The following is a 27,698-nucleotide window of genomic DNA, read 5'->3' on the forward strand; positions in this document are numbered from 1 at the left end:
TAAATATAGCGAAAACCTCACATCAATTTTTGTTATTTCGTTTGAAAGAGTGTTTCTCAACCTTTTTACACCTGCGGACCACTGAACTTAGAAACTTTTTGCGGAGAACTAACACAAAAATACAAAATATTATTTATATAGTAACGTATAATGACGTCTGATCGTAGTTAATTTCATCACGTAAAATCTTAATCTATTTTAGAACAAAAACACACTGCAGACACTTGCAGGTGCGCACGGGTTTTGATGATTTGGAATTTTTAGCGTATGCTTTTGGACGCCAATAATACGCGGACCATCAGAAAATGTCTGCGGACCGCTGGATGAGAAACACTGTGCTAGACCTATTGTACAACTTCAACAGGAAATTTGAAAAATAGTTTTTGCTTATTTAATAGGCATTAAGGCTTCGATCTGACCGAGGTAGTGATATATGTATGTGTATGGTGATTATCAAGAATAAAATATATATAGGTAGGTAAACTGAGAAATTCCCATTCTGAAAATGCTTTTCATAATATACCTATATTGTTGAGAACTTTAGCATTGCCTTACTTTAGTCACCGCGGCGGCGAAATCCCAGGCATGCCACTGGCTGAGAACGCGTGTCACGGTTTTGGTCGAGCGGCGAGGGGATGTTTTACTCAGGGGGTCGGAGGGGGAGAGACGCCCGCCTCCAAACCGGTCGGCGCCGCCGGTCTGGCTCCATTCAGAACGCTGGCACGCAACAAGTGTTGGCGACAGCAGCAGCTGTGTGCGAGTCTGTATTGTTGTATCATGGTGCGCTCCACTCCACCTCTCAAATGCCAGCCGGAATACCCGGGCACACATCGTGAAGAATCCGTGGGACTTGGCCCGATATAATAATATTCACCCGTTTTATATTGAAGTTGCCACTCATACTGGTTTTATATTATTGCAGAGGAACCCTGATCTACCGTTCTCGCATAAATCGTTTTCCCGCATGGATCGTTCATTTTTGAAAGTCCCACAAAACACCCATAAGAACAATGTTAAATTTAATAATTCCGCATTAACCGTTCCCCGATTTATCGTTTTCCTCGATCTATCGTCTAAATATTATGGTCCCGTCACAAATATTATCCCGATTGACGGTTTTCATTGAATATTTTTCATTTCGCTTTCGTAGAATTGTTTATGATACATACATACAGATTACAGACCTTACAGTCGCGTCGCTTTGTTAGCACAGGTCGGTCGGCGCCCAGTCTTGCCTCGTATCACGAATTTTTATAAGTCGCAACTAAAATGCCCCCACGAAGAAAACTATAACTGAGAAACTTAAAATAATTTAAGACGTCGAAAAAATCCAGGAGAAAAACGAGTTGCCATTTTTTATATATCCCGCATGTATCGTTTTTTAGGGTCTCTTGAAAACCGTAGAATTGGGGGTTCACTGTACCTTCACTTATGTTATTGTTCATTTCTATAAGAAATCCATTCTTCTGTTTTTCATCGACACAAATTTTTCAATCACACGTTTTTTGAAGTCAGAAATGTCTTGTATCATTCTTTTTTGGATGCTGAGCATATATAATGCGTTCAATCTTGGTTGCGTGATGGTGTTTCTGCTAAAACACTTGGTCTGTTTGAGTGTGGAAAAACATCTTTCACTTTCCACTGATGTCATCGGAATAGTGAAAATTAAGTTTAATAGTAAAACCGTTTTCGTAAATGTGTCAATAAGATTTTTTCTATTAAAATGTTTAATAGTGCTGAGGCAACATCAACATTATAAAAAATATCCAAGCTGTAAATAACAGACAATTAATATGAAACCGCTTTCGGGAGGTTTTCCTGGGCGTCTTACGTGGGCGAAGTCGGCGAAGCGTTGAGCGGCGCGCGCATCTCAAACGTATAACCGTGTGTGAAAATGTTCGTAGACAAAGTCTTTTTTTGGTTATACGTTTGAGTTGCGCGCGCCGAGACGAGCCGTGAACGGCACTCCAAGAAGTATTGCTATTTCACGCTACCAGCTACGGACAAACATTATTGCTGTCGCACTCATTCTCATTACAAGGCATGATTACTTGAGCGCTCTGGGAACGCGCTCCTGAATGGCGAGGCATTCGGCAAAGCGAAACCACACGGGACGATGCTTGTACATTATATTACAATATTACATTATAGTACAACATTGTATAGTACATTTAAAATAGCCGGTTAAAAACACATACTTATTAAAATTTGTTTTTGTATATGAATTAATGACTACGGTAATAGATCAGAACACTTTTAATAAATCAAATATAAATGAAATACATTTCTACCTTAAGCAATAAAATCCGACCGGACAGGATGCCGCCGGGATCGGATTACGTTTATGACACTAGTTAAGTGTCTAAGTACCTACCTATCTAATTGGTGTTTTGTGTTTTCGCCGACAATATTGAAAAAGTATCCACGCATATGGTGAAATTGCATGTAAAAAATCCAAGTTTTGTGAAGTCAGTAGGTACCTACCAACGTTCATTACAATAAACAACTTTTTTTGTAGTTTATGAATGCCATGCTTGTTTCGGGGAAAAATTATAATTGTGTATTTTTGTTTGAATAGCTATTTTTTGCGTTATGTGACCGCTCATTTAAAAATATATACCTATTCTCTGATATAACGAGTACCGCTTATAACGAGCAAATTCAGTCGGTCCCATCTTCCTCGTAATAACCAAGTTCCACTGATGTCTAAGCATTTGGCACGAGGACGGGACATTTTAAACTATCCTCAACAGTGAGGAACACGAAAACGAACTGTTTTTTTAGAATGTTGTCTTTAAATTATGATAGCGTTCGTTTTGTCGTTTTTGCGCAAATAGTATCTCATTTCTTCGGTATATTTTTTGACATGGGATTCTTGTACGCGGGGCAAAATTCTACGAATTATTGAGACGTGTATGGCCAGCTAATTGTGGACGCGCACCTCGCTCGACTTTCCGACGCCAAGCCGAAGTAAACAACGCGCCAAATACTTTGGTATTTTATTCACTGTCCGCACTTTTATGCCCGGAAAATGTTTTTAAAACATTTCGGAAAACTCATTTACTTTCGCCGTTTTATTTGGTCAAGGAGCAATGTCAACAGAACGACTCTGCTCGTTAGTAAATGATAATAATAATCTCAGAACCATCTGCCAATAAGTGTCATAGGTAGTGTGTGGTGGTAACCCTGAAAATATATCACGTCGCAGAAGTTTGGAAAATTATGTGATTTTATATTATGTATGTATGTATTCTATAAAAATAATTTAATTTGCCAACCACATATGTCGTATTTATGTATGAATGTACAGACCACTAAAACATTCTGCAAAGGTTTAAAAAATATACTTCATTTGTCTTGACGTAAATAAATGTCGATTATTTGTCAAGAAATTGTGATACTTTTTGTATGGACTTTCGGTCACGTAACCTCAGTCAATACACCCTCCACCACCCGCCTTCCACAGCGCTGTATTGCGACATAATGAATATTTAATTGCTCACATTTTGTCCCGAACGGAGCCGCACGGGACCGATTATTTGCAACCATGCACCTCGGTGCTTAAGACTGACCCCAGAAAGAAAGTGAGGTCCAGCTTTGTGTACCAGTGTACTGATGCTCAAGATTTTAATCTGATACTACGGAGGAGTCAGGATTATCCCGCTCCCCATACGACGCTACAAATTTTTCAAATGCTGCAAAATTGCAGTCATTCGATCGAAGTGTATGACATATGGTAGGCTCCTATCGCAGAACCTGTTATATTATTATACCCATAATCGGTGTGCGCCGTGGAGTCATTCAATGTCAATATCTTTATCATCAACTGAATGAAAGCCTCCCATATCTCCATACCCTCTTCGCGGTGGTCCTTAGTTCATCGCCACTACGAGTTTGTCGTCGTCCTCTGTAGTCGTTTATTCTGCACTATATGATTCCATTTTTATCCAGTAGTTAAACACTCACCGAAATACATACATATACGGTCCCATGCCCCCCCCCCCCCCCCCCCCACATCCTAAAGTGGACCCCCAGGCCAGGATCTTTTCCGGACCCCCTACCTATCGCTAAGGTTAAAGGCAGTCTGGCGCTCTTCAATGGCGTTTTCCAAATGGTATTCGGGTTCAAATAAATTTCAGTGTATTTTTTAGCGATTTTTAAACATGTAGAATTATGGAGTTGTTGAATATCAACACAAAAATAAACAACAAAAATTACATCGCACAACCATATATTTATTTTTAAAAGGTGACGCATGCGACTTTTTTACTATTGGAGCAAGTTGAAGATGTGTATTTATCCCATTTGTCTGGTCGATCCGCCACGCCGGTCCCCTAGGCTAGACCCCTGTCAGCCCCCGCTTGTCCATGGGTCCAGGGCCATGTCCTGTCCATTGGCATTTCACCGTGATTATTGTCTGTCTATTCATTGATATTTTGTGTGGTCTTTCCGCATTATGCCGGACATACACCTCTCATGCAACGTTACACTACCTTCAGTGTTTGATTGAATACGAAGTAGCTACCTATTATAATTCAGTTTGATAGATTTTGGATACAGTAAAAATAAATATATTTTAATGGTCAATATTTATCATTGGTGAGGCGTGGAGGTAAGTTGTTAAGATTCGACATAAATAGTGCACGCTAAACTTTGTCAGTCATACTTATTTGTATTCATTGAACTACAAGTAAAAATTGCAGATGATACCTACTGGTTAGTTTTTAAAATTAAATTAAACCAAACTACGTAAACCAAACCACAATAGTTAAGGTTAATAGTCAATAAAAACAAATAAGTATGGCTGACAAAGTTTAGTGTGCACTCTTTTTGTCGGATCAACAGCCTACCTCCACCCTTTGCCACTGTTATTTAATTATGCATATAGCAAAAATAAAATCACGTCGCAATTGCCGTCATGTCGAAGACCAGTATAGTTTGCGATACAATGGTAATATTGGCGGTTGAAAAAAAACGCATCAGAGGAAAATAATTTTATATTCTGCCAACGTATTGTCTTCGTATCGGCTTCCATTTCCATCAATTGAACATTAACGGTCGTTCTTAAAACCATCACAAACCTGGCGATAACTGGTTCACTAGCCGCAGATGTTTTTGCCGTCGAAAGAGACTGCCAGCCTCGCAAAACTCAGGTTCTTCGAGTTAAACACAAACTTTATTCGGTTAAATTTAAGCAATATACCTACAGCTGATTTCTGAACGTCTGTCATTTCATGGTAAGTTCAGACATTTGCTATGCTGCTGTTTAATTTATTATTAGTTTAATTAATTTAAGAGCAGATAAATAAGGTATTAATGCGAAAGCCAGTCGTCATACCACATAGGTCATAGATTTGATGACGGTCAGGAATACCAACCCCGCCGAGTTTCCTTATATTAAATCTATTTTAAATGCGCGTTTTTACATGACGAACTTACGATACAGACGTAAATATTGAAAATAACATATTATTTTTGAATGCGACGTGTGTAAGTTTACCTCCACACTCGAGTGTCGTGTCATGTTGCAGCCACACCCAGAAGGTAACCTCACTTCCCTTATATGTGTTCCGTTGGTAATTTTATTAATAGGTCTAAAAAATAAAATTAACGATCAAAATTGTAGAATAAAAAAGGTTAAAAAGACTTCGTTTTGATTATGAAAGCTCTAATCCACATGCTCGCTTTCAAATTGTCATGGGTACATAACCTGACTGAATTATAAATATGATTCACTTTCGGGTCAAAAGTTTTTCAGATATTTTTGAAGAATTTTCTACCGCGTCGTATATTAATTACTACCATCTATATAATATTATGTACCTACTTATATTCTTCAATATTTTTTTCTGATGTCTGTGCCCCTTGGTGGATAATGGTACGTTTACATTTGACACTAATATCGTCATATTTATGTATGACACCATATTCACTTAAGTGTAAACAGTAAGTATATTTGTATCTGCCACTTATTTTGCGTGTGTCGACTCTCACCTACCACTTATTCAATCTACTTATATACGCAAATGTAAACACCGCGTATTCGACAAGTTCGAACTTGGAGCGATATATCACCGAAGTTGGACCACCGTCTACTTTTATGTCAAGTACCTGACACAATATTCGTAGTTTGACAGGTACCTAGTGAATTGCATATGTATATTTCTAAAACAACGGACAATCAATAATCATAGGTACACCATGAATGTATGCCCAACGTTTACGTTAATAAATGTACTGTAGCGATCTGTCAAAAATCATAGACAATGAGAAATAAATCGGATGTGCCGTGTTCTATGGATTTTGTTCGAAAATAAAATATCGCTTGTTCTCGGCACATACGATTAATTCTGATGCACTCTGTGAAGAAAAAATGCGCTTCAAATGGTATTACCTAATTCATTTTGGCCCACACCTGCACTCGTATTAGGTACGATAATATTATATTGAATATGCAATGACGATCAAGTGCTAATATCGCAATGTTACTGTTAATCGTTCTTCTACGCATTTCTGAATTGTGTGTCTTGTTTTTTGGCAAAAGGTCCAATCTTGCAAACTAAAGTTCACAAATTGAGTTGGATCTTCGATTTTAAACTCTGACATTAAACGGAAGGCACCTAGTTCTTCTCGTCGCTGAATCCATTCCCGCACCCATCTAGACCATTTTTTCCTCCTTTTTGTTGCCAAAAGACTTAAAATAATAACACTCGCTGCTTTCTTTTTTAACATTCCCATATTGACAACTGACATAACGTTTTTGAGAAGTATACAAAATAAGTGTCCGAATAAATTACAATATCATATGTAAACACCGCATATATTTATTCCAATGTTGCCATTGAATAAAGTGTCGAGACTTTATTTCAACGAGAAGTATACCAGAATTTTATGTCAGATCCATGCAGGTGTAAACAGTAAATGAAATTTTATGTCCGACACATAAAATAAGTATAACGGTATAAGTGTCAGATGTAAACGTACCATAAGACTTTATTTTGAAACTCCACGAAGTTAGCACAATAATATAAATTGATCAGCCGAGATTAATGTTTATTTCATCATCTGATTTTAATGACGGTCCGCGAATTGTACATCACACATCGCTGCATTTATTGTATCTCTATCTCCCTTTGGCTTAGTAACTATCTACGCCCATACGTTCAAGACATAGCGGTACCTAAACCTTTTCAAACAGATGAAAGGGTTTTTGAAGCACTCACCATGTAAGCGTATGTTTTCCGCGAATGCGTCTGGATAATATTAAAACGTATAAACAATAAAAGACGATATATTATGCCATTATGGTATGGATTTGATTTATTAGTATCTATCTTTTCTTATAAATCTGTACGTAATAATAAACTATTATTATTCTCATGTAAGTAGTAAAATGCAATAGATTTTTACAGTTATGAATCACCACACAATGATTTAATCTAAACTTGAAAATGGCGTGAGATGAGGTAATGTCGCAATGTTTTACCTGTTCTGATCTGATAAAATGAGTCATATTATTGTTTTACATTAAATAGTCAGATATACACACATTCGAGTTCGATTTGATTTGCAAGAAAGGTTTTTTGTATTGAATTAAACATTGCAAAATTATGAATAATGTGCTATTTTAAGATAACTCATTTTTAATTCTTTTTTTGTCTTCGTTTTGTCCAATATCGTAATGGTGATGATTTTGGCAATCTTTTCTTGTTTGCTGCTGCTCAGGGCAGACGGAAGAATGCTGAGCTCAAACCGGTATCTGATATTTTTGAGCCACTGTGCTCTTCTTCTGCCAGGGTGTCGCTTACGGACGTCTTCAATTTCATGATTTGGTGCAGAATTTGATAATTCTCGGGAGAAATTTATCATGTGGCCATTGCATGGTATAATTTTAAATTGGACTTTCATGCGATCTATATTGTCATGGTTATTGTTCGTGTTATGTATAGGTAGTACGCATTGAATGATCTTGTAGTAGTATTATTAACTAACTTTGGAAGCATGAATCCTTACACGGTTAAGATCCTCGATGATCAACTCCATTCCCTATTGTTTCGGCTTCGTCCCGCGTTCCATCTTTCATCTGGTTCCCAGTAATTCACTCCACTCGCTGGTTTCTCACCGCCCGTCCGTTGAATGGCTGATAATGATGCTCCCGGGCGAGTTCTTGGAATCAGTGGAAACTCGCCGCCCGTACTGAATTTTAATAAAACACCATTGTCAATCATTGCCGCCTGCCTCTTTCGATTTGTGCCGCATCATTCTCTGCTGCCAGAGACTGGACGGTGTTGCCACGGTGATTGATTTCTGTCAACTTTAGATGCATTTGAAATAAATTTATTTCAGCTTATTTAGGTATCTACACTCGTTTTAATGTTTTACTAACCCGTTGCTGTGACTTGTATTTATATAGGCTCATGCTTATTAAAAAAATTGATGTTTATTCAGTAACATCATAATTTATTTATTTGTATGAATTAATTGGTTAACATTCTCTATGGTTCCTAAAGTAAAGTAGGACCTATCTCTCCTCCTGTCATGCAATATTTTACGTGAATACACCAGTCACCACCCACCATCATATCTATCTTCCTGATGAAAATATCGTGTTATGTACATTGTTACATTGTGTTTCCGTCAATTTCTAAGATATAAGTATCTCGTTGCTGCCAAAAAAAAATTACTAGACAGTATTCTTCTTTCTACAATATTGACCACAAACTGGTAACGACCTGTTTTTGTAATGATACTATTTTTAACGTGTGCGTTTCGCGGTAATTTGGACGTTTTTACAACTGAAAATTGTATTTATGAACGCGATGAATAAGCCTTTTAAATTCATAATAAAGTCGACATTCCGTTCTCTGGGATTGTTTCTCTTTGCATTAAAGAAGGTCATTTGAAGTTTTGCAGCCCACGCAAATAAAGCAAATCGCTAACGGACGTAGTATAATATACATATTAGTGAAATAATGTTTATATTCAGTTACAAATCAGGTAACGTCTGAAAATGGAGGGAAATTCGACGGCATAATTTATTGTCGTCCTTGAAATTGCATGGAATCGCATTGGGCGAATTTTGGATACTTAGGTAGGTCCTACCTACCTATTTGAAATTCCAATGGCCGTTTAGAATAATATATCTGTTTGAATTAGTCAAATCCGCGGGGGGATTTTGTCTATGATTATTTTGTAGTGGCTACACTGGATTTATGAACGTATTAAATGAAATTCAGATTTTTGTCCATGCTCAATACGCCGTTTACACGTGCATGGATTTACTGTGCACAGTAAGAAAAATTATGGGGAAACATGTATTATCCTGCAGTTGGCAAGATTGCGTGCATGAATCAAACAAGTTTGGAAGCTTCTGAGTTGTGCTGATTTTTTATACGCAAGTATGATCTGCGCATGCGCAGTAGAACGATAATGGTCAACCTGCCAGTAAAAAAAACGAACTAGTTACTCATTTTGAGGTTGACCGATTTTCAATACGTCCTGTCAAATAGTAGTATAAAATGACAACATCGCGTCTCGCTTACTCTTGAAGAATGAGATTGTCAGAGAGACAGTCAGCACTTTTAGGTGTAAACAGTTATTGTCACGATAGTTTAAAATAAGCACTATTGTCGACAGTAAATCCATGCTCGTGTACAGGCGCTATTACATTGGTTAGAGTCAGTGTCGTCCCTAGACAAAATGCTGCCCCTAGGCAATGCCAAAATGCCGCAACATTTTTTCATACAGTAGGTACTTTTATCATTCTTTCATGACTCCAATATTTAAGAAATGTGTTGTATGGATACATTACTAACAAGATATAGGTATAGGTACCACTAAATCTAATTTTAATGCCAACTCTGATTCAATAGACAATAATGCGAGTATACGGTTTCAGATAGGTACATTTAAAAATACATCTGACAACTTCTAAAACTCGCGAGTGACTGGCATATTTTGATAAATTCTAAATCAGGTATACATGTGTCATTGCTGGTCACCAAGAACGTGACGTCCAATGAAAATGGAGGTAAACTAGATATCGTGAACCCGACAAAAAATAAGTTCTTGTTATAACATTACCTAATTAATATATTATATTGTTTCCAACCAGTGAGCTGATTTTTTAATGAAAGATATTTCCGTTATTACTAAGTTTAGGTAGCGTTCTATGTATAGCTAATTATTCTCCTCGATTTGCCGCCCTTTAGGTAACTGTCGCCCCCAAGCGTCGCTCAATCTGCCTACCCCCACGGGACGTCACTGGTTACAGTTTTCAAGTATCAAAACGCATAGTGATGGTCTTATTATATACCTTGTTAGGTACTTAATAATTCTCAATGCCGATATTCCACCCTCGATGTTAATTAATGTTATGCTGGTGTAACGATTACTAACACCACCATCAGACAAGATGCTGAGGAACTCTGCACCTTCTATTTTTGCTTCAATGGGCATACTTTTATTAATACTTCTATGCGGTTTTCCATAAAATTTTGTTGAGAGAAGTGATTCAGAGCAATCGGATTTTTTTGTTCAACTGTCAACATTTAAAATTTCTGAATGAATCCATTTTTTCAATCAGCTGATCGTGTTGCGTTGTCGACAACCCTGCCCCGTGTTTTATACGAATTCGATGTCGTCAGTGTTGTGATTTCGACTGTTTGGCGGCGTGAGTCGCTCGGCCTACGCGGTTCTCGTGGGGAGATTCGATGCCGCTGCGGTCGTTCTCGGAAAACATGACGCGTTCTAGGAAACGAAAGCCCCGCGGTGCGCTCCGTTCCCCCCTCACCACTGCTTTCCGCAACTGTTTTTCATCTCAACGTCAGAACATTGCGCCCAGGGCATGCACAACTCTTCTTCGACAATAATAAAATAATAACGAATTGACAGGCAGAGGATTAAACAAGTACATCTGTTAATTGATTAATTGAGTCAGTATTTACTCGGTAGAATTCTATTTTACAAATGGTAATATAAATTATATTAAATTCTACAGGATATTTTTTTAAGTCGATAGCTATTTCGGTTGTTATTTACTATTGTCTACTAAGTCTTGATAATGGTGTTACAACCGAAATAGCTATCGGCTTACATATTGTAGAATTTAATCGAATTTATATTAAGTATCATTTTGCAAGTACAACTGACATACTCATACCTATATACTATAATGACATACATGAGTTAGGAGCAGTTTTGTGAGTAATTTCTTGAACATGTACAAGTGAGATATTTTTTCATTACTTTAGTTACAAGTCGGTTTACTGGAAGCCAGGTTGGAAAAACGGCAATTTTCATGGCATACTTCTGCAAAATTTATGAATTCAAGAATGATAACCTAACCTAACGTAACAAATACTCCAATATAAATGTTTTAAAATATCATTACTGTTTTCGGTAAAAAGGGCGTCTAGGAAAGAATACGTCAGAGGCCTATTTCGACATCGCTTACGTAAAAGGCCGTAACTGCGTTTTTTGGCTATTTTGATTTAATTGCCTTTTATTAAATAATTAAAAAAATAATACTTACAACAATTATCCAAAATCGAAAAAAAAACAAAAATTCAATCAATACATTGTAATAGGTAGGTATATCGATCAACTAAAAAATTACGATTTCAGCTTTAAAAATTAACGTTGTGGTGTCATTAAAATTTATGAAAATCGTACTACTGAAAAGTACGATTTTGCAGTTCCGGCCTTATGCGTAGGAGGTGTTGATTTGCACCCCGGATGCACGCCACTGGGATTAACGTATAGCTATATCGTGAATGTGGTACCTATATAATAGGCATAATATTATATTAGATATCATCATCAGCCGGGGTCAATCCACTGCTGGATGAAGGCTTCCCCAAGCTTCTTCCAACTCTCTCGATCCTGTGTCGTTCGCTGCCACGTATTTCCGCCGAACTTTACCAGTTCGTCAATCCAGCGGCTTTTAGGGCGACCCTGTGGCAGTTTTGTGCCCCTTGTGTACCACTGGATGACGGCATTTGTCCAGCGGCCGTCCGTTCGGCGAGCAATGTGCCCTGCCCATCTCCATTTCAGCTGTTTGGCAACGTCTTGTTACATCGCGTACTCCTGTCTGCTTCCTAACCCATTCGTTTCTCTTACGGTCCTTTCGCGTGATGCCCAACATACACCTCTCCATGCCTCGCTGTATTAGATATACCTACATATAAATGTACATATAATGCCGGGTCCACATTGGTAACATGTCGCCGGCAACCTCGTTAAATTTTACGATAATTATCATAATTGCTTAAGAAATTTTACGATAATTATCATACTTATCGTAAAATTTAACGAGGTTGCCGGCGACATGTTGCCAGTGTGGACCCGGCATTAGGTGTGCGAACCGGCTAACGTATAACATAATAATAATTATGCCCAGCTGATGAGTAACTAAACAACAACTTTCCTAATGACGTAGTAATGTTAAAAACTATCCACTTATTTACATTTATTATGTGCGTCAGAACTATTGCTTATTTTAATTTAATTTATTGATAGTCAACTAAATAAAATAGTAATACTTACACTAGATATATTGTATCCTAGTTTATTGTGTCATAAAACGAAACAAAAAATCTTTTTACAATTTTTTTGAAATAGGTACCAATTATCAATACAATGTATTACATACACATATACAGAGTTGATAATGTCCATTTGAGGAGGACGAAACCGGTTCAAAATTTAATTAAAAAAGTGGATTAAGTACTATAAAATTGTGTTTTATTTAATTAAACAAATAATTACTCCAATAATACAATACAATGTACTATATTGCAGTTTTGAAATTCACCCATAGAGGCATTAAGGTCACACTTTAATCCTAATGAGTCACTTCATTAGAGCTCTGTACCTATATGTAATTATTATGATATTATGAGGTGTTTTCTTTGCAAAAAATAAAATATTTGTATAATATTATAATCTATTTATGTTTTGATTTAATTGCTTTGCCAATGTTATGTATGTTGTTATCATATCATTATTAATTTGTCCTTGACTTTAGAACTCTTCTATATGTCATTACTTCTTGTGTTCATTTCATTTGAACCGGCCGGCTTGATAGGTGGGTCAGCTATCGAAATAAAAGATTTTACTAACCAGAGTGCTCGATAATTTTTCAAAAATATGAACAATTTTATCTTATTTTTTATTAAAATAAGTGGGTTAGATTTTTTGTTATATGGCCTACCTATATCAGTCGGTGAAATAAATTGTCAGAGCGATAATCTGGGGGATTTCATGAACTGGAGCTGAGCTCTGGTGCGCTCCGGTCATTTCAAACTGTTGGCAGGATCCGAAAAAAATGTACCTCGTTTACCTCCCTAATTTGTTGGTGTATGGTTTTGAATTAAAAACCACACAATTAATTGTTAAGAACTTATACACAGAAGTGTTGTAATTTGTGAATAAAGTAAAATGATCTAATCTTGGGTCTTTTTCTTTTCAGAAAACCGGAATGACAACCCTGGTGGAACGCACACAGAGAAGCCCCTGGAAGATTTTCACACTATGAATAATAATAATGATAGTAGATATTTACACAAGAAATTTAAGAAGATGGCCACAGCCGTGCAGCCCGTCATGCTACAAGTGGACGTTGGGCTGAGTCGCTCCACCCCGTCGCTCTTCGACAGCATCTCCAGTCAAAGCACGTCTCGTCACCTGCCTTCCTCCCCGCTAGTTCCTCCTGCGAGGCGTACGACGCCACCCACCGAGCCGTCTTCGGAGCACGCCCTGGCGCCCATCACTATGCGCGTGGCGATCGCCACTGCCAAATCCGACGATATGAAAATCAGTGACGCAGAACACAATGTACAAATTAGTCATAAGGATTATAATGATAAGCGCATGCCGGCTATCGCGAGAGACATCGACGGCAGCACCAGTTTCGATAGTGTAATTGCTAATAAAATTGAAAATAAAATGTTTCACGCGGGAGAGTTCAGAGAGAACGAAACGAATCTTAAAGAGTCATCAAACAGTCCCGGAAACGGTCGGCACGTGTGTCCGTACTGCAAGTTGAGTTGTGCCAAACCGTCAGTTCTGCAAAAACATATCCGCGCTCACACTAATGAGCGCCCGTACCCCTGTGTTCCGTGCGGTTTCGCTTTTAAAACCAAATCTAATCTCTACAAGCACTGTAGATCGAGATCTCACGCCCTCAGACTTCAAGGCGCCGAAGAGACTGCAAACACGGACGAGGAGTGGTCCCTCGGATCCGAGACCGACACTAATGTCAACAATACCTCCAGGTCGGATTCGGCTTGGAGTAATGATAAGATAAGTTTACACGGCGGCGAAGGATTAGAAAACATCAACGAACTGTCAACAGATTTATCGATGTCTGAATGTGTTTCTCCCTCTAATATTGCGAGCTCGCACGTCGACTCTAGGCCTAAATCAATTTACAAACCCAAGTTTCATAAAGCTACATTTTATCAAGAGGAAGATGACACTCCCAAGAGGGTGCTGTCTCCAAATCCCGATTTAATAAACCGACATATCTCAAAGATTATATCAGATAATGAAGCCATAGTTGATACGTTAATGTCTCCTCTACATGTTAAATATAGCAAAGATATGATTAATCAAAAAAACTGTCACAACGATATCAATTTAAATTCTCATGATTCTTTAAAAAGTGAAAATGTGCCGTTGAATCTTACAAAAAATAATGATAGTGATCCGAACCACAGAAAGAGATGCTATTCGGAAAGTTTTGCCACCCCCGAATCGCTAAAGGGGTCTCAGCATCCTCTCAACCCTGAGGGATCCATTATCAAAGACTTGCTGCTGAAAGCTAGAGCTCAGGCCACCGGACTCCTGCCCGTGACGAGTGAAACGTACGATGCCTCCGAAACATTGTACGTGTGCCCGGTGTGTCAGATACCTTATAGAAGTGCGGATAATTTAGAGATACACAGGCTTTATTATTGTAAAGGAAATTCCGTATCGTCTAATGTGACCCTTAATGGAACTCTATTGAACAATAGAGACATACGTAAATTAAGTAGGCCTGAACATAGTTATATTCGAAGTAATTCAGTCCACGTTACTCTTCCAGAAACATACAATCCGAACACGTTAGCGAAACTCGCCAGCTCCACTTTGAAATGTCCCTCGGGCCGATGGAACAAACCTGAAAATCTGGTGATTGTAAAGAATGACCTGGAAGTTGCGGCTCCGCTGCCATCGCCCGGTCCTCTGTTGGGAAACACTCGGCTGATCGATACGCAGAGTGTTTCCGAATCCCAGCGATCATCCGTTTATGCTAACTATGATGTCAATCTGAAAGTCAACATGATGTCGCCTGTCAGCAAACAGAGAGCAGATTCGCATTCATCAGAAAGTTTCAGCTCCCTGTCTAAAATAAGTGAGGAAAGTCTTCAAAGATCTGAAATATATAGCCCTCCGAGTAAAATGCGGTGCACTGAAACACCGACCACCTTGAGATCCCTAGAAGAGCTTTCATTGTCACCCATGCGACAGAATTCGACATCGTTGCAGATGTTCGGTGGAGAAGTCAAAATTGTCGATACTGCCGGAGGTACTACCACGTTGAGAATTGAACCTACGACATCGCAGCATTCGCCCACTCTAATTTCGCAAAGTAGAGCATCTCCGAAACCGCTCGGACCTGAAACCAGCAGCATAGTCGTGAGGTCGGGCTTGCATTCTGGAGGGACAATGGTTCACAATCCGCCGACTCCGAAAGAACCTCTCCAGTCTCCCCTGCCGCAAACTCCGAGACTCGTAGTCTCGATGACTCCGAATATTTCCACACCAACCTTGACCGTTTCCGGAATGCCTACGCAAAATATGACTAAGTTTCAGTTTCCGCCGATAAGTTCCATAACTGCGTACAATCCTTTGACGTTGCCTCCCGAAAGTCCAGTGGCGTCTCCCAGTGGAGCCTCCACTATCATTCACGGCGGGAAACTGATCCCTTACGTGCCAGGCATTCCGGGTCCAAACTCACTCAATACCTTTATTCCTAATATTCAACAGCTAAGTCAAAAAATGACCAAAAGCATTGAGGCCTTGAATAATAATTTAGGGCCTGGTAATGCAAGAGAAGATCAGAATCACTTCGAAAGGGCGAAAAGTAAAAGCCTGCTTAGCCCCGATGCGGATTATAATATTAAACTACAATCTCCTCGATCGAAATTCAAAATTTCCAATTTAATTTTAAATCACAACACGGATAAGAGAGACCCTTTTTGCAGAGCAATCGCAGTTTCGCCGTTCATCGCTTCCCCTGTCAGTCCCGGGCTTAAATTTGTGCCAACGATAAGAATTAATTTCGAAAATTCAGTCAACCCGAAGACTCCGAATGCGGATTTTAGTCCACTTTCTAAACAGAGTGAGGCGCAGAACAAGATTGATTCAATATTACGGAAGAATACGGAAATACTTCAGAGAAGCAACAGCGTGGACTCTCCGACACACAGAATCTTATCAGTTCAGAGTGAATATAAAATATTTTCTCCGAATAAACCGTCTCATTTTTTTGATGATGCCTGTAATATCACAGATAAACCTCCTATAATTAAAATAAACGAGAAAGAAATGAGGTTGCCCGCTAAAGCTGAAATAAGACAATTTAATTTTGAAAATTTGATATCCAAATCAGAAATTTTGAATAAAACTGTCGATGTTACCATATCCGAAAACATAATTTGTACTTCAAGATCAATGAAGATTGATGACTCGTCCGTCGTTCAAGAGCGTTCCGAAACTGCCTATTTCAAAAAGAGCATCACGAGTCTCGGAAGTGCAAAACTGGAAAGCCAGAAATCTAAGTTTTTGAGACCGACGTCTTTGCCTTTGAAGCCCGGGACGTTCACGCCCAAGAGACATCATGGAATAACCCCCAACGCCAATACTCTGCCACTGATATCTCCGGAGACTCCTCGTCCTGCCAAGGCTTATGGTCAGCTGTATCTCAATGGTCACGCTTATACCTACCTGGGCCTGAAGTGTTCCACCAAAGTTTACTACTGCACTTTGAATCGCCCGCAGCCGACGTATGTTCAAAACCAACATTCGCTCTCCATGTACAGCAATTGGCAGGTAAATGACATTCATTATAATATTATGATCAACAACTTTATATCCAAATTTAAAAATAGTATTCAAGGGCTATCTATACTCCAGGAATTTAAAAGCATTCAATTGTACATAGGTAACAGAGGTGAGTAAATTTACTCCCGAGCTAAATAGGTGATAATATTATGTTCTACAAAAAAGTTTTTAACATTCTGTAAATGAGATCTAGTTTTCAAATGAGCCATTATTACTAACCCATGAAAACAATATGCGATAATTCTTTATGTTTATCAGTATGTTCCCAGTACCAGTGGTCATGCTAAAAAAGGAATCAAGCATTCTAAAAATTCTGGCACAACAGAATGTCCCAATTTAATCTATTTTTCTCTTCTTTCTATCTGGTGTTTTAATAATAATTTGTTATTTCAGGTTTGCTCTGAAGCGACTCCTCATCCGTTGGGGTTGGCTCCGGGGAGAGCCATGTCACATTATGACTCCCGTCACCGTCCTCAGAATACCACAGTCGCCAAAATAAAACAAGACCATATGATGACGCATTCGTCCCAATGGAGTGTCACAGTGGCCAAACAGGAGGTAACTATCACAAGTTCAACCTTTATAATAATAATTATTGATGACATATCTTATCTCCATTTACGGCAAGTGAGAATGTTTCATGTTTGTAAACACTTTCTCATTAGGTTTATATATTAGTGTATTTTTTAATTCAACCTACATTATAAATATTGATCCACACCAAGTCATTTTGATTTTGTCTTGGCTAATATGTTAAAATGTGTATCACGTGACAGCCAGCTGCGGTGATTAACTAATTTATTTCACCTTCATATTTGATCAGAAATAACAGATTTCGGCTTTTTTTAAAACTAAAACTTTGACTATTGTATTGTGGATAAAAACACAACTCAAAATAATTGTATAAACATCATTTTAGAGGGGTTTTAAAATTGACTGCTTCAAATATCACTTGTTATAAACCTTGCTGTATTCTCATTTTATATAATTTTTTTGCAGAGTTCAGACGACATGGATGGATGTGATGATTTAAAGAGGGGAGGTGATCAGCAATCAGGCAGCAAAAATAGCAAAGGACTCACCGGGGGGTTTGAGAGCAATGAAGAGTACACTTATGTTCGGGGGAGAGGCCGGGGACGCTATGTGTGTTATGAATGCGGCATTCGTTGCAAGAAACCATCCATGCTCAAAAAACACATCAGAACACATACCGATGTTCGGCCGTTCACTTGCAAGCACTGCGCATTTAGGTAATTTTAATTGCATTCCATTAATGCATTACACAGAGACGTTGAAGAAATCCTTCTGAACGAAGAATTAGTAGACCTTAAATCAGCTGCAATTCATTATATTATGTCTGAGATAGCCCCAATATATCTAAAAGGCGTATCATTGAGTTGTTACCAGCATTCCCATCTTGGCATTTTTTAATATACATCTGGTATTAAATCCTAGCATTTTTTATATCACAACTAGCTTCAATTTTCCCATCGAAATGCTAGAATATTGCACCAGATTTGCTTAGAAATTAATGTGCTGGCTGTAATGCATAGTTACACGGTATTTTTGGCAGAAAGAGCTAATAGAAAAAAGTTCTCAACTTTGACCCTCGAGTGTGATTTTTAAAATTTCTTGAAATTCTTTGTTTTGAAATGCTAATATTATCTCCTAATATGTTACTTTGAGAACATTTAGCAATTTTTTCTGCCATCTAGCTTATTTAACCCTATCTGGAATTTTTATTTTGTGACATTTTGTGTATTTGGCAACACTGATTGGTAATTGTATTTTATCCGAGGATAGAACCTGTGATGCTTTGGGTGAGGTTGTGCGATGTTGTGCATGCCCAGTGTGCTGTCGCTAATGTCACTATATTTTTTTTTAGTTTACAATTGAGTAGGTGATAATAATATGGATGTCTATTATTATACTTACCATAATTGGCACTAGAGCCCAAAGTGAGTCTTGGCCGCCTATGTTGCCTCTTTCTGCTTAGTCAAACCCTTCCAGTTACTGTCTATTGAAGAGGTCTGTCTTGGGTGGTTGGGGTCTTCCGCCCTCGAAACGTAACTTGCCTGACAGGCTCACCAACTTGTACAAGCAAAATAGGAGTGGAATACATAGTGTTTGTTTTTTTTTTCAGTTTCAAAACAAAAGGGAATCTCACGAAGCATATGAAGAGCAAGGCTCATTATAAGAAGTGCTGCGAATTGGGGATCAGTCCACTGGATGACAGCGAAGGCGGAGATATGAATCAGGGAACGGGCGGAGAGTCTGAAGATGACACTGATTCAGATGATGATGGGAACGAGGGGGAAACTGAATCCAGTGGTAAGTGTGACATGCTTAAACCTTATCACTGCCAGCCAATTTTTACTAGGTGGACACTTGTAGGCCAGCTGTTTTTGGAATAAAATAAATCCCTTAAAAAATATGAAATAGGAACAGAATGCCAAATATTTGTTAAAATTTACCAAATCAACATGTTTCTCGAGTTTATCGTGAATATTTTCACACTAAAATGATAAAAATTGTTTAGAAAATATACACAAACAGTTTATCCAGAAGTTATGATCTTTACAAGAACCCGCGAGGTAACTCGTCCGTGGCCTGACGCGACATACATGCTTTGGCGAGTTAACTCGTCCGTGGCACTGATCAGGTTCAATCATAATTTAATTTTTCAATTCTGTCATACTGCTGAAGAGTCGAGGTGTCATATAATTGAATGTATTCCTCAGATGGTTAATAATTGATGACTCACTTTTCCTCCACTTAATTTTCAATTGTCCACATAATTGTGTGGTAGAAGTATTATAATTGTTATATCTTATCCGATGGGTACTTGACGCAACAATTAACTGACTGATAAATTTTTATTTACACAGATACTGATTCCTCGAAGTCTCGCTTGGAACACGAAGCAGCACACTGTCTGCTGTCGCTGTACGAAGGGCGCCCGGCTCCCGGGCTGGTGTCTTCCGCCCGCCCTACCACATACCCTTATGCTCCAAATCGCACCGATGCGCGGACTCCGGTGGATGATGGGAAATCCACCCCCGGGGCGATGAATCACAACGGAGAAGTCGCTCACTCGGTCATCAGGAAACCGTTTTCTACCCAATCTGTCATTAAACAGGACAGATCGGTCAGCGGTCGAAACTTTCACCCCTTGGATCCGAGCGAGCCCATTGATCTCAGTAAAGCGGATGCCAGAGAGGAGGAGAGCGGAATCGAGAAGACTTCTGCACGGTTCCCGGCCGCCGATATGCTCACTCCCGTTGGAGAACCAGATCTATTGGTGTCTTTGGCAATAAACACGGGGAAACTTCCGCAGCGCCAGAGCAAGTGGCGCGATGATGAACCCATGCTACAGGCGTATCTCACCGAAAAGGCTCTGCAAGACTCTAGAATTAAGCAGAGCCAATACACAAACGGCAGACCGCAGCAAGTGGACGTTAGTCCGGCGGCCGATGACACCACGAGCCTAAAGAACACTACCGTGAGCGATGTGGCTCTGATGAGCGACCGCAGAGGGAGAGTAAACATAGTCATGGTTGCGGATGAGCCGTCTATCATTGTTCAATCTCCCGCTAAAGTGGAAAGAGCCAGCATATCTCATATCATGAAAACAGCCAAAGACAGTGTCGGAATGGATACGTTAGCCGAAATTGCAGCGACTTCAGTCAGGCTTGCCACCCCGCCTCCCGGGGCAAGTTCTGATAGAAACACGTCGATGGTTAATATGGATCTATCGAAAAGTACTGAAAATGCAAAGTTTGTAGCATCAGAATATTTAAAGGTGGTTTGCGGAAAGCAAAGTGAGAATGTTGACACCGGTATGAACAGCTCAAGCAGTACAGATAAGAAAGTGGACAAAGTGATCACTGAAACAGGACCATTCGTCAAAACTGATGAAACGTCGGCGAATGAAAAAGATTCAGAAAAACAAAAACCCAATGCCGAACACATGGGAGTGGCTCGTAATGTTGTGGTCGGAGCGGGGGGAGTCGGATTCACTTCTCCCTCCAACGAGTTCTCTTCGGTGGCCACATATGCCAAACGCCCGCTCACGGAAGACGGCAGATCGGTGTGCGTGGTATGCAATAAGACATTTTCGAAACCTTCTCAGCTCTGTTTGCATATCAATATTCACTTCATGGAGAGACCGTTCCGCTGCAGTGCGTGTGCTGTCAGTTTTCGCACTCATGGCCATTTGCAGAAGCACGAACGATCTGGGTCACATCACAATAAAGTGTCCATGACGTCGACGTTCGGCGCGGCTACCACCACCAATCCGCGACCCTTCAAATGCTCCGACTGCAAAATTGCTTTCAGAATCCATGGCCATCTCGCAAAACATCTTCGAAGTAAAATGCACGTCATGAGATTGGAGTGTCTGGGAAAACTACCATTCGGCACTTTCGCCGAAATTGAAAGAGCCGGGGTGAGTTTGACCGACATAGACACAACCGATTGCGACAACTCCTTAGCCAGTCTGCAGCTTCTGGCCCAAAAACTGCACGAGAAGGATCCGTCAAAACTCGATAAATGGGATCCTGTAGCTGTCACTCCCGCCCTTTTGCCTCCTGGCCATGATTCTTCGGATGACGATGAACCCTCGGACCCCGGCCCCAGGGATCGTGACCGGGCCGGATCTCTTGACTCCCAAGCCAAAACTGTCAACGATAGTGACAGTCCTGACGAGACGAATATTAAATATAGTGCCACGGATACTTAGTGCCAAATTTAAATTAAGTAGTTTTTTTTTATTTAATGTGCAATCATGTCTTCGCATGACAGATACCGAAAGGTAAATCGGTATCAAATCGCCAGTTGGGCCATAATATTATGTATATTTGCTGAAAGACGCTTTATATGTTTAAAAATCCCGACTATATATTATATTTAAGGTCCCTTTATGCGGGACCGTGATAACTATATTTGTAAATATATTTTTTTGTATTAAGATAGGTAACGAGTATGTATAAAAAAGCTAGAATGTTGACGCGCGCCGATGTCTCTCGGGAGATTGTCCGAGATGGGAATCGAGGTACTCGCTTCCGTGACAAACGCTTCCAGGTTAGCTTTATCAGTATTCACGTATCGCCGGTCGGCCGTCTCGATATTAGGTGATCGGCTTTATCGTTTACTGAAATATCATGCTGACATATTCAGAATAGCATAATGTTCATCTCGTTTGGATTTTACCATCGATGGAAACATTTTACTGTATTTTTTATAAGCATATTCTTTGAGAGCAGGTAATGCTATAACAGCGAATAATGGCATATCAGTTTTCAATGATTATTTTGAAAAATAGAATTTACAACTCCTAAAAATGTGCAAGTCTTCCATATCACGTAGAACTTGAAATAAATGTTTTGTTTTATAAGACATTGAAAAGTCATAAGATTTACTTATACTTATTTATTGGTTAATTGTATTTATATTTTATAAGATTACAAATAAAAGACTAATTTGATAAAAAAAAAACAAGCATTCTTGAAACTCTTCCTAAGTCACCCTTCACAGTCTGCAATCAGCGGGCATCAAATACGACAACTGAATAATGAATTAAGGAATAGCATTGATACGTTCACAACATGACATGACAAAAGTAAATAGAAAAATAAGTAATATTACAATGAGAATATAGAGATACAACATGATCTAAAGTGACAGCATTTTTCATTAGACATCAATGGGATTCATCCTACCGGGGATATTACTGTACCTACTGCACATCACTTCACATCGTGATATCAGTGGCAAAGAGCGGAGATAAACTGTGGATATTAAATATAAAAATCTTGAGAATTCATAATGCTATATCCACCGAAACTCACCTCCCGAAAGGAAGGAAAGAAATTTGATTGGACAGATTATAGACTTCATAGCTTAAATCACCATTGGCAGGTTAGTTCTGCACCTTGGGAAAACAAGTAACTGATGCTAGGTACTGATTTCTTGAAGCCATGTGTCTTTTCTCAATCCAGTGCATGGATCCAATGAGTGGGACAACCATTCTTTGTAAAAATTCTGTTAATGTAACTTGGTCCAGTAGTATATGAATTTGAGTATGAAGTATAAATGAATCTCTCCCTCTTCTTGGTCGTACACTCATGGTTAAGGATCGTGACCATATTTGAATTTCGTCATCCTTTATCATACATTATAGGAATAATTTTTGTCTGGCCATGTCCATACGGCGCGAGTCCACGTGGACACCTCAATGAGGTCATCTGTACCTCGATTGCACGCGACTGTAGTCACGGCGCGATAGGTGCGCGCGCAAGTCAAAATGTGCCATGTGGACAAGGCTATGATAGTATTTATTCCCATTTCAAGACATTATAAATCACAACAATACCAAGGAATCGTAATGAGAACTGATTGTTTGTAAGCCATTCAGTCAACCCATATGGTTCATTTGATAAAGCCGATACAAAATATTGATTGAAACAACACTGAATGATATAAAATGTGAGAAAAAGGAACAACCGCCCAAAATCATTAGTTTTGAATTTAGAATCCAAAAATACGACGTGTGCTTACTTGCATTCATTTTGATTTCCAATGTAGAAAGTAGGCTTTTGGGATGTTTCTCAAATTTCTAGTGTATTTAAATACAAAATGAAATCGGAGGTAAGAGCTCTGAAAATTTTAACATTGGAATTGTTTTAAAGAGGAAGGTTGAAGAAATACTAGGTATATGTTAACCAAACATTTCCGTCACCCCCACATTATTCTTTAATAATCAAACATGTCTGAAATAATCAAGGATAGGTATACCAAACAGTTTTTCAAAGGATACGTCGTTTTGTTCTTTTCTTGTACATTATTCTGTAGCCACACTCTCGGCATCGAATAGGATCTCGAGGCTTTATTTCGTTTTCACGGTGACACTCTGCAATGTAAATTGTAACAAAATATGTATTCATGTATTATTGTAACAAAACGTCAAAAATGGTTTTAGAGGTTATCTATGACATTGACAGATGTATGCAGTTATTAATAATAGCGACATTCTCACCTCCGCAAACATATACCATAGGTGTCTTCATTACTGTTTGCTCTTTATTGCTAGGATCAGACATTTCTTAAATTATGCAAGGTTAACAAATTGTTTAGAAAATTATTCACGATTTTGAGCCAAGCAAGCAGTCAAAAGAACGCGATCATAGACTAATGATCATAGATAAGACGTGAGTAATTATCTATGGTGTGAGTTATAGACAAAAATATGAAGTTGAAATGTTAAAAAATAAATGTTGCAATCAGTAGACTTTATTAGTACCTATTAATGAAAGGAGTTTTACCTACCATTAAAACTCTTATTATTCTTGTTGACTTGAAGTCCCTTGAGATGTTGATCGTATTTTTTGCCTTGTGTTCTTCTGTGCTGGCCCCTTTTTACCCCCTTTTCTTCTCGATTATTAATCTCTCTGGTTGCTTATCTTGTTTAGCAGGCTGGCAGGACTGACGCTTCTGTCGTAGCGTCCTTTGTCTTTGGTTATTCAATTTGATATGTCTCAAGGAAACCATGTAGGTGTTCTCTGGACTTCAGAGTCAACAAGAATAATAAGAGTTTTAATGGTAGGTAAAACTCCTTTCATTATTCGCTATTGACTCTGAAGTCCCTTGAGATATCTGTTTGTTATCACCTGGTAAAGCAAGATAGATCCTGCAGGATATGGTGGATGAACCTAACATGAGAATTAGGTATAACATATCTTGCTTTTAGGCTCAGTGCACCGGGCTGGACAAAGAGGTCAACATATTTTGTTCCCCCGCTGTAGAAGTCTGTGTGTATATCGGTCTCTGGTAAAATGTTTTAAAAGTAGCTTCTTGGCGCCAATTTCCTCTCTGCAGGATGTCATCTATGGGGTAATTCTCTAACCAATTTAGAGAGGCGACTGCTGATCGAGTACTGCCTGGTGATTCCTGTACCCCTGCATCAGCGAGTACTGACTTCACCCAATTTCCGATGACTGCTCGAGTCGCAGGTTTTGGGGGGCCTCTTGACGAGATAAATAATGCCGGAATATTACCATCCTCTTCTCTTCTCTCATTGGAAACGCAGATAAGTTTTCGTAGCCAAAATACTGGATCGATGTTTTGGCAACTGGAAGCGCTTAATTTCCATCCAGATTGGCGGTGCCTTGATGTGTCTGTCTTGGAACCAAACACTGGCCATAGAATTATATGGTCCCCATTATCTACTAGGCCATTATCCGCTACACTGAGTAGGGTAAGGTCGTGAACCCGTCGTCCCGATGCGAATAATAATAATATAGCTGTTCTGCGTGAAACTTCATATAGGTTGTATTACTAGTGGTGTTGTTTTCTTGAGGTAGTCCATGATTATTCTTAGATCCCAAATCGGTGGTTTTGTAGGTCTAGTCTTGCGGGTGGATATGGCTTTTAACATATGACGCACTACTATGTTACTGTTGATGTCTTTACTGATCATAGGTTTGCAAAAGGTAGCTATGGCTGACTTATGTACAAGAATAGTGTTATATGAAAGACTTTCCTTATTGTATAAGTGACCCAGGTATCTAGCCACTTCAATCGGCTCAGGGGTATTATAGCCTATCGTGTTGGCCATGCACCATGTCTTCCATTTGTCCCATGCAGGTCTATAAGTTTTCAAAGTGGATGGTCGCCAGCCGGAAGTGAGAAGTGATCTGTCCTCTACCGACCAGCTAGAAACTAACTCTGCCCACCCAAAATTATCCACAACTGGAGTGATAGGTCCCGGACTTTTGGAGGTGGATGGTTTATCACCGTATCCACTAGAAATGACTCCAAGTGCGGGATCGGGTAGGGGGGTTCCAGTGATCTCTGCTGTAGGTCTGCGCTCCAAAAACACTTCTTCCACCATGGGGCCACTAGTAAATATTTTCCTCTTGCCATGTTCAGGTGCGCCAATACTTGTGGAATTAGATTCGGTGGCGGGAATATCCAGGCTAGTTTGAAGTCCCACTGTCGACTGAAGACATCGTCAGTGCAAGGGCATCGTTCGGATTTCGTGAGACATACGTTGCGACAACATGGACTGTGTTGGACGCGAACAGGTCTACGTCTGGGAGTCCCCATCTTTGAAATAGGGGAGCTGTAGCCGCCATAACCAGGTGCCATTCTGGGATAATTTTGCTGCGTGAGAGATGGTCTGCCACGCAGTTGTATTTTCCTGGAAGGTATTGTGCAGTCAATGATATACTGGCCTGGTTGGCGATTTCCAGGATCTGTCGGCAAAGACTTAGTAGGGTTGCGGACTTTGTGCCCCCTTCGTTGTTGATGTAGGCCACCACTGTTTTGTTGTCGGTTTGTAGGAGTAATTCTGATCCCCTGAGCGTTTGCTCCCGGAGTTGTATGGCTGAGAGTACTGCATACAGCTCTTTTCGGTTGGAGTGCCACGTGGATTGGCGTTTTGTCCATGTACCTGATAGATGGTACTCGTCTAACTGCGCTCCCCAGCCTGAATCGGCTGCGTCTGTGGTGAGGAAGTGATTGTAGGTTGCCCTGTGAATCTTTCCTGAGGAGCCCACCACTCGAATTCACCACATGATGTCCTCTCGAGCTTGTGGTGGAATCGATGTTGTTTTGTGAAGGTGGCTCCTTGATAATTGAGCACTCGTACGTTGTAGACGTCGGCAATGCAACCTCCCCTGTGGAGTGACGAAGGTTGCAAAGTTGAGTCGCCCGAGGAGGCGTTGGGCCTGCCTGAGAGACCAACTGCCTTTTTGGATCTGCAATTGCAGGTAGTGACGAAGTGATGTGCACTTCTCCGTTGATAGATATTTCCGATTGTTATGAGTATCCCACGTGATACCCAAGAACTCCCGCTGTTGGCTTGGAATCAGACAAGATTTTTTCTTGTTGATTATCCAGCCTAGTGCCTGCATGAAATCTATCATATAAGTCAGTTGCGACAAAAGAATCTCTCTGGACTGATTTGCCATCAGAAAGTCGTCTAAGTAAGTGACGATTCTCATACCTTTTCCCCGGAGGTGTTCGGCCACCCAGTTTGTTAATGAGGCAAACAGTCTTGGTGCTGCCGACAGTCAGTACGGAAGGCACGTGAATTGAAGGAGTTCTCCTTGGTAAACTAGCCGAAGAAATCGGCGATGTTGTATAGCTATAGATACATGTAGGTACGCTTGGCTTAGGTCTATTTTTACTAACCAGTCTTCCCTTTGTAGGAATGTTGGGACCTTGAAATGGTGGAACAGTTTGAACGGCCTTGGTTGTAGGAAACCGTTTATGCGTTTTAGGTTGAAGACGGGTCTTTGACTGCCGTCTTGCTTCCTTACTAGGTACAGAGTTGAGAGGAAGCTCGGAGATGGTTCTGCCGATTCCAATACTCCCGATTTCTTCAGTTCCGCGATTTGTGAAGTGACCTCCGGCGATTTTCGCGTTTGGAAATCCTTCTGGAATTGTACGGAAGGCATTATTAGAGGAGGTTTTTTTATAAACGGAATACGGGTTCCCGTTATTATTTTTAATAATGGTGGTGGTGCACCCTTGGCCTGCCAGATTTCCTGGAAATGCTGGAGGCGACCCCCTTTGAACGTGGTGAG

The 27,698-nt window shown here is 39.7% G+C and overlaps 2 protein-coding genes across 2 annotated transcripts in view; one reads left to right on the plus strand and one right to left on the minus strand.

Annotated features, from left to right (window-relative positions):
• The window catches only part of shn (zinc finger protein schnurri), a 91,395-nt gene extending 68,800 nt beyond the window's left edge, over nt 1-22,595 (plus strand). The window contains exons 3-7 of the mRNA XM_085947683.1: nt 13,472-17,097; nt 17,503-17,667; nt 18,109-18,359; nt 19,253-19,440; nt 19,998-22,595. Of these exons, the coding sequence (XP_085803809.1) occupies nt 13,472-17,097; nt 17,503-17,667; nt 18,109-18,359; nt 19,253-19,440; nt 19,998-21,850 (6,083 nt within the window). The 3' untranslated portion in view covers nt 21,851-22,595. The remainder of the gene's footprint in view (nt 1-13,471; nt 17,098-17,502; nt 17,668-18,108; nt 18,360-19,252; nt 19,441-19,997) is intronic.
• Polr2K (DNA-directed RNA polymerases I, II, and III subunit Rpb12) lies at nt 22,525-24,314 on the minus strand. The gene is made up of 3 exons (XM_085947690.1): nt 24,146-24,314; nt 23,927-24,019; nt 22,525-22,674 (listed from the first exon to the last, which is right to left on the minus strand). The coding sequence occupies exons 1-3, from the start codon at nt 24,207-24,209 to the stop codon at nt 22,652-22,654; spliced, it is 180 nt and encodes a 59-aa protein (XP_085803816.1). The 5' UTR covers nt 24,210-24,314; the 3' UTR covers nt 22,525-22,651.
• Between the last annotated feature and the right edge of the window lie 3,384 nt (nt 24,315-27,698).

The sequence above is a fragment of the Rhyacophila brunnea genome, unplaced genomic scaffold (assembly GCF_057557595.1).
Source record: "Rhyacophila brunnea isolate RB1 unplaced genomic scaffold, BYU_Rbru_1.0 scaffold_2, whole genome shotgun sequence".
Taxonomy (NCBI): domain Eukaryota; kingdom Metazoa; phylum Arthropoda; class Insecta; order Trichoptera; family Rhyacophilidae; genus Rhyacophila; species Rhyacophila brunnea.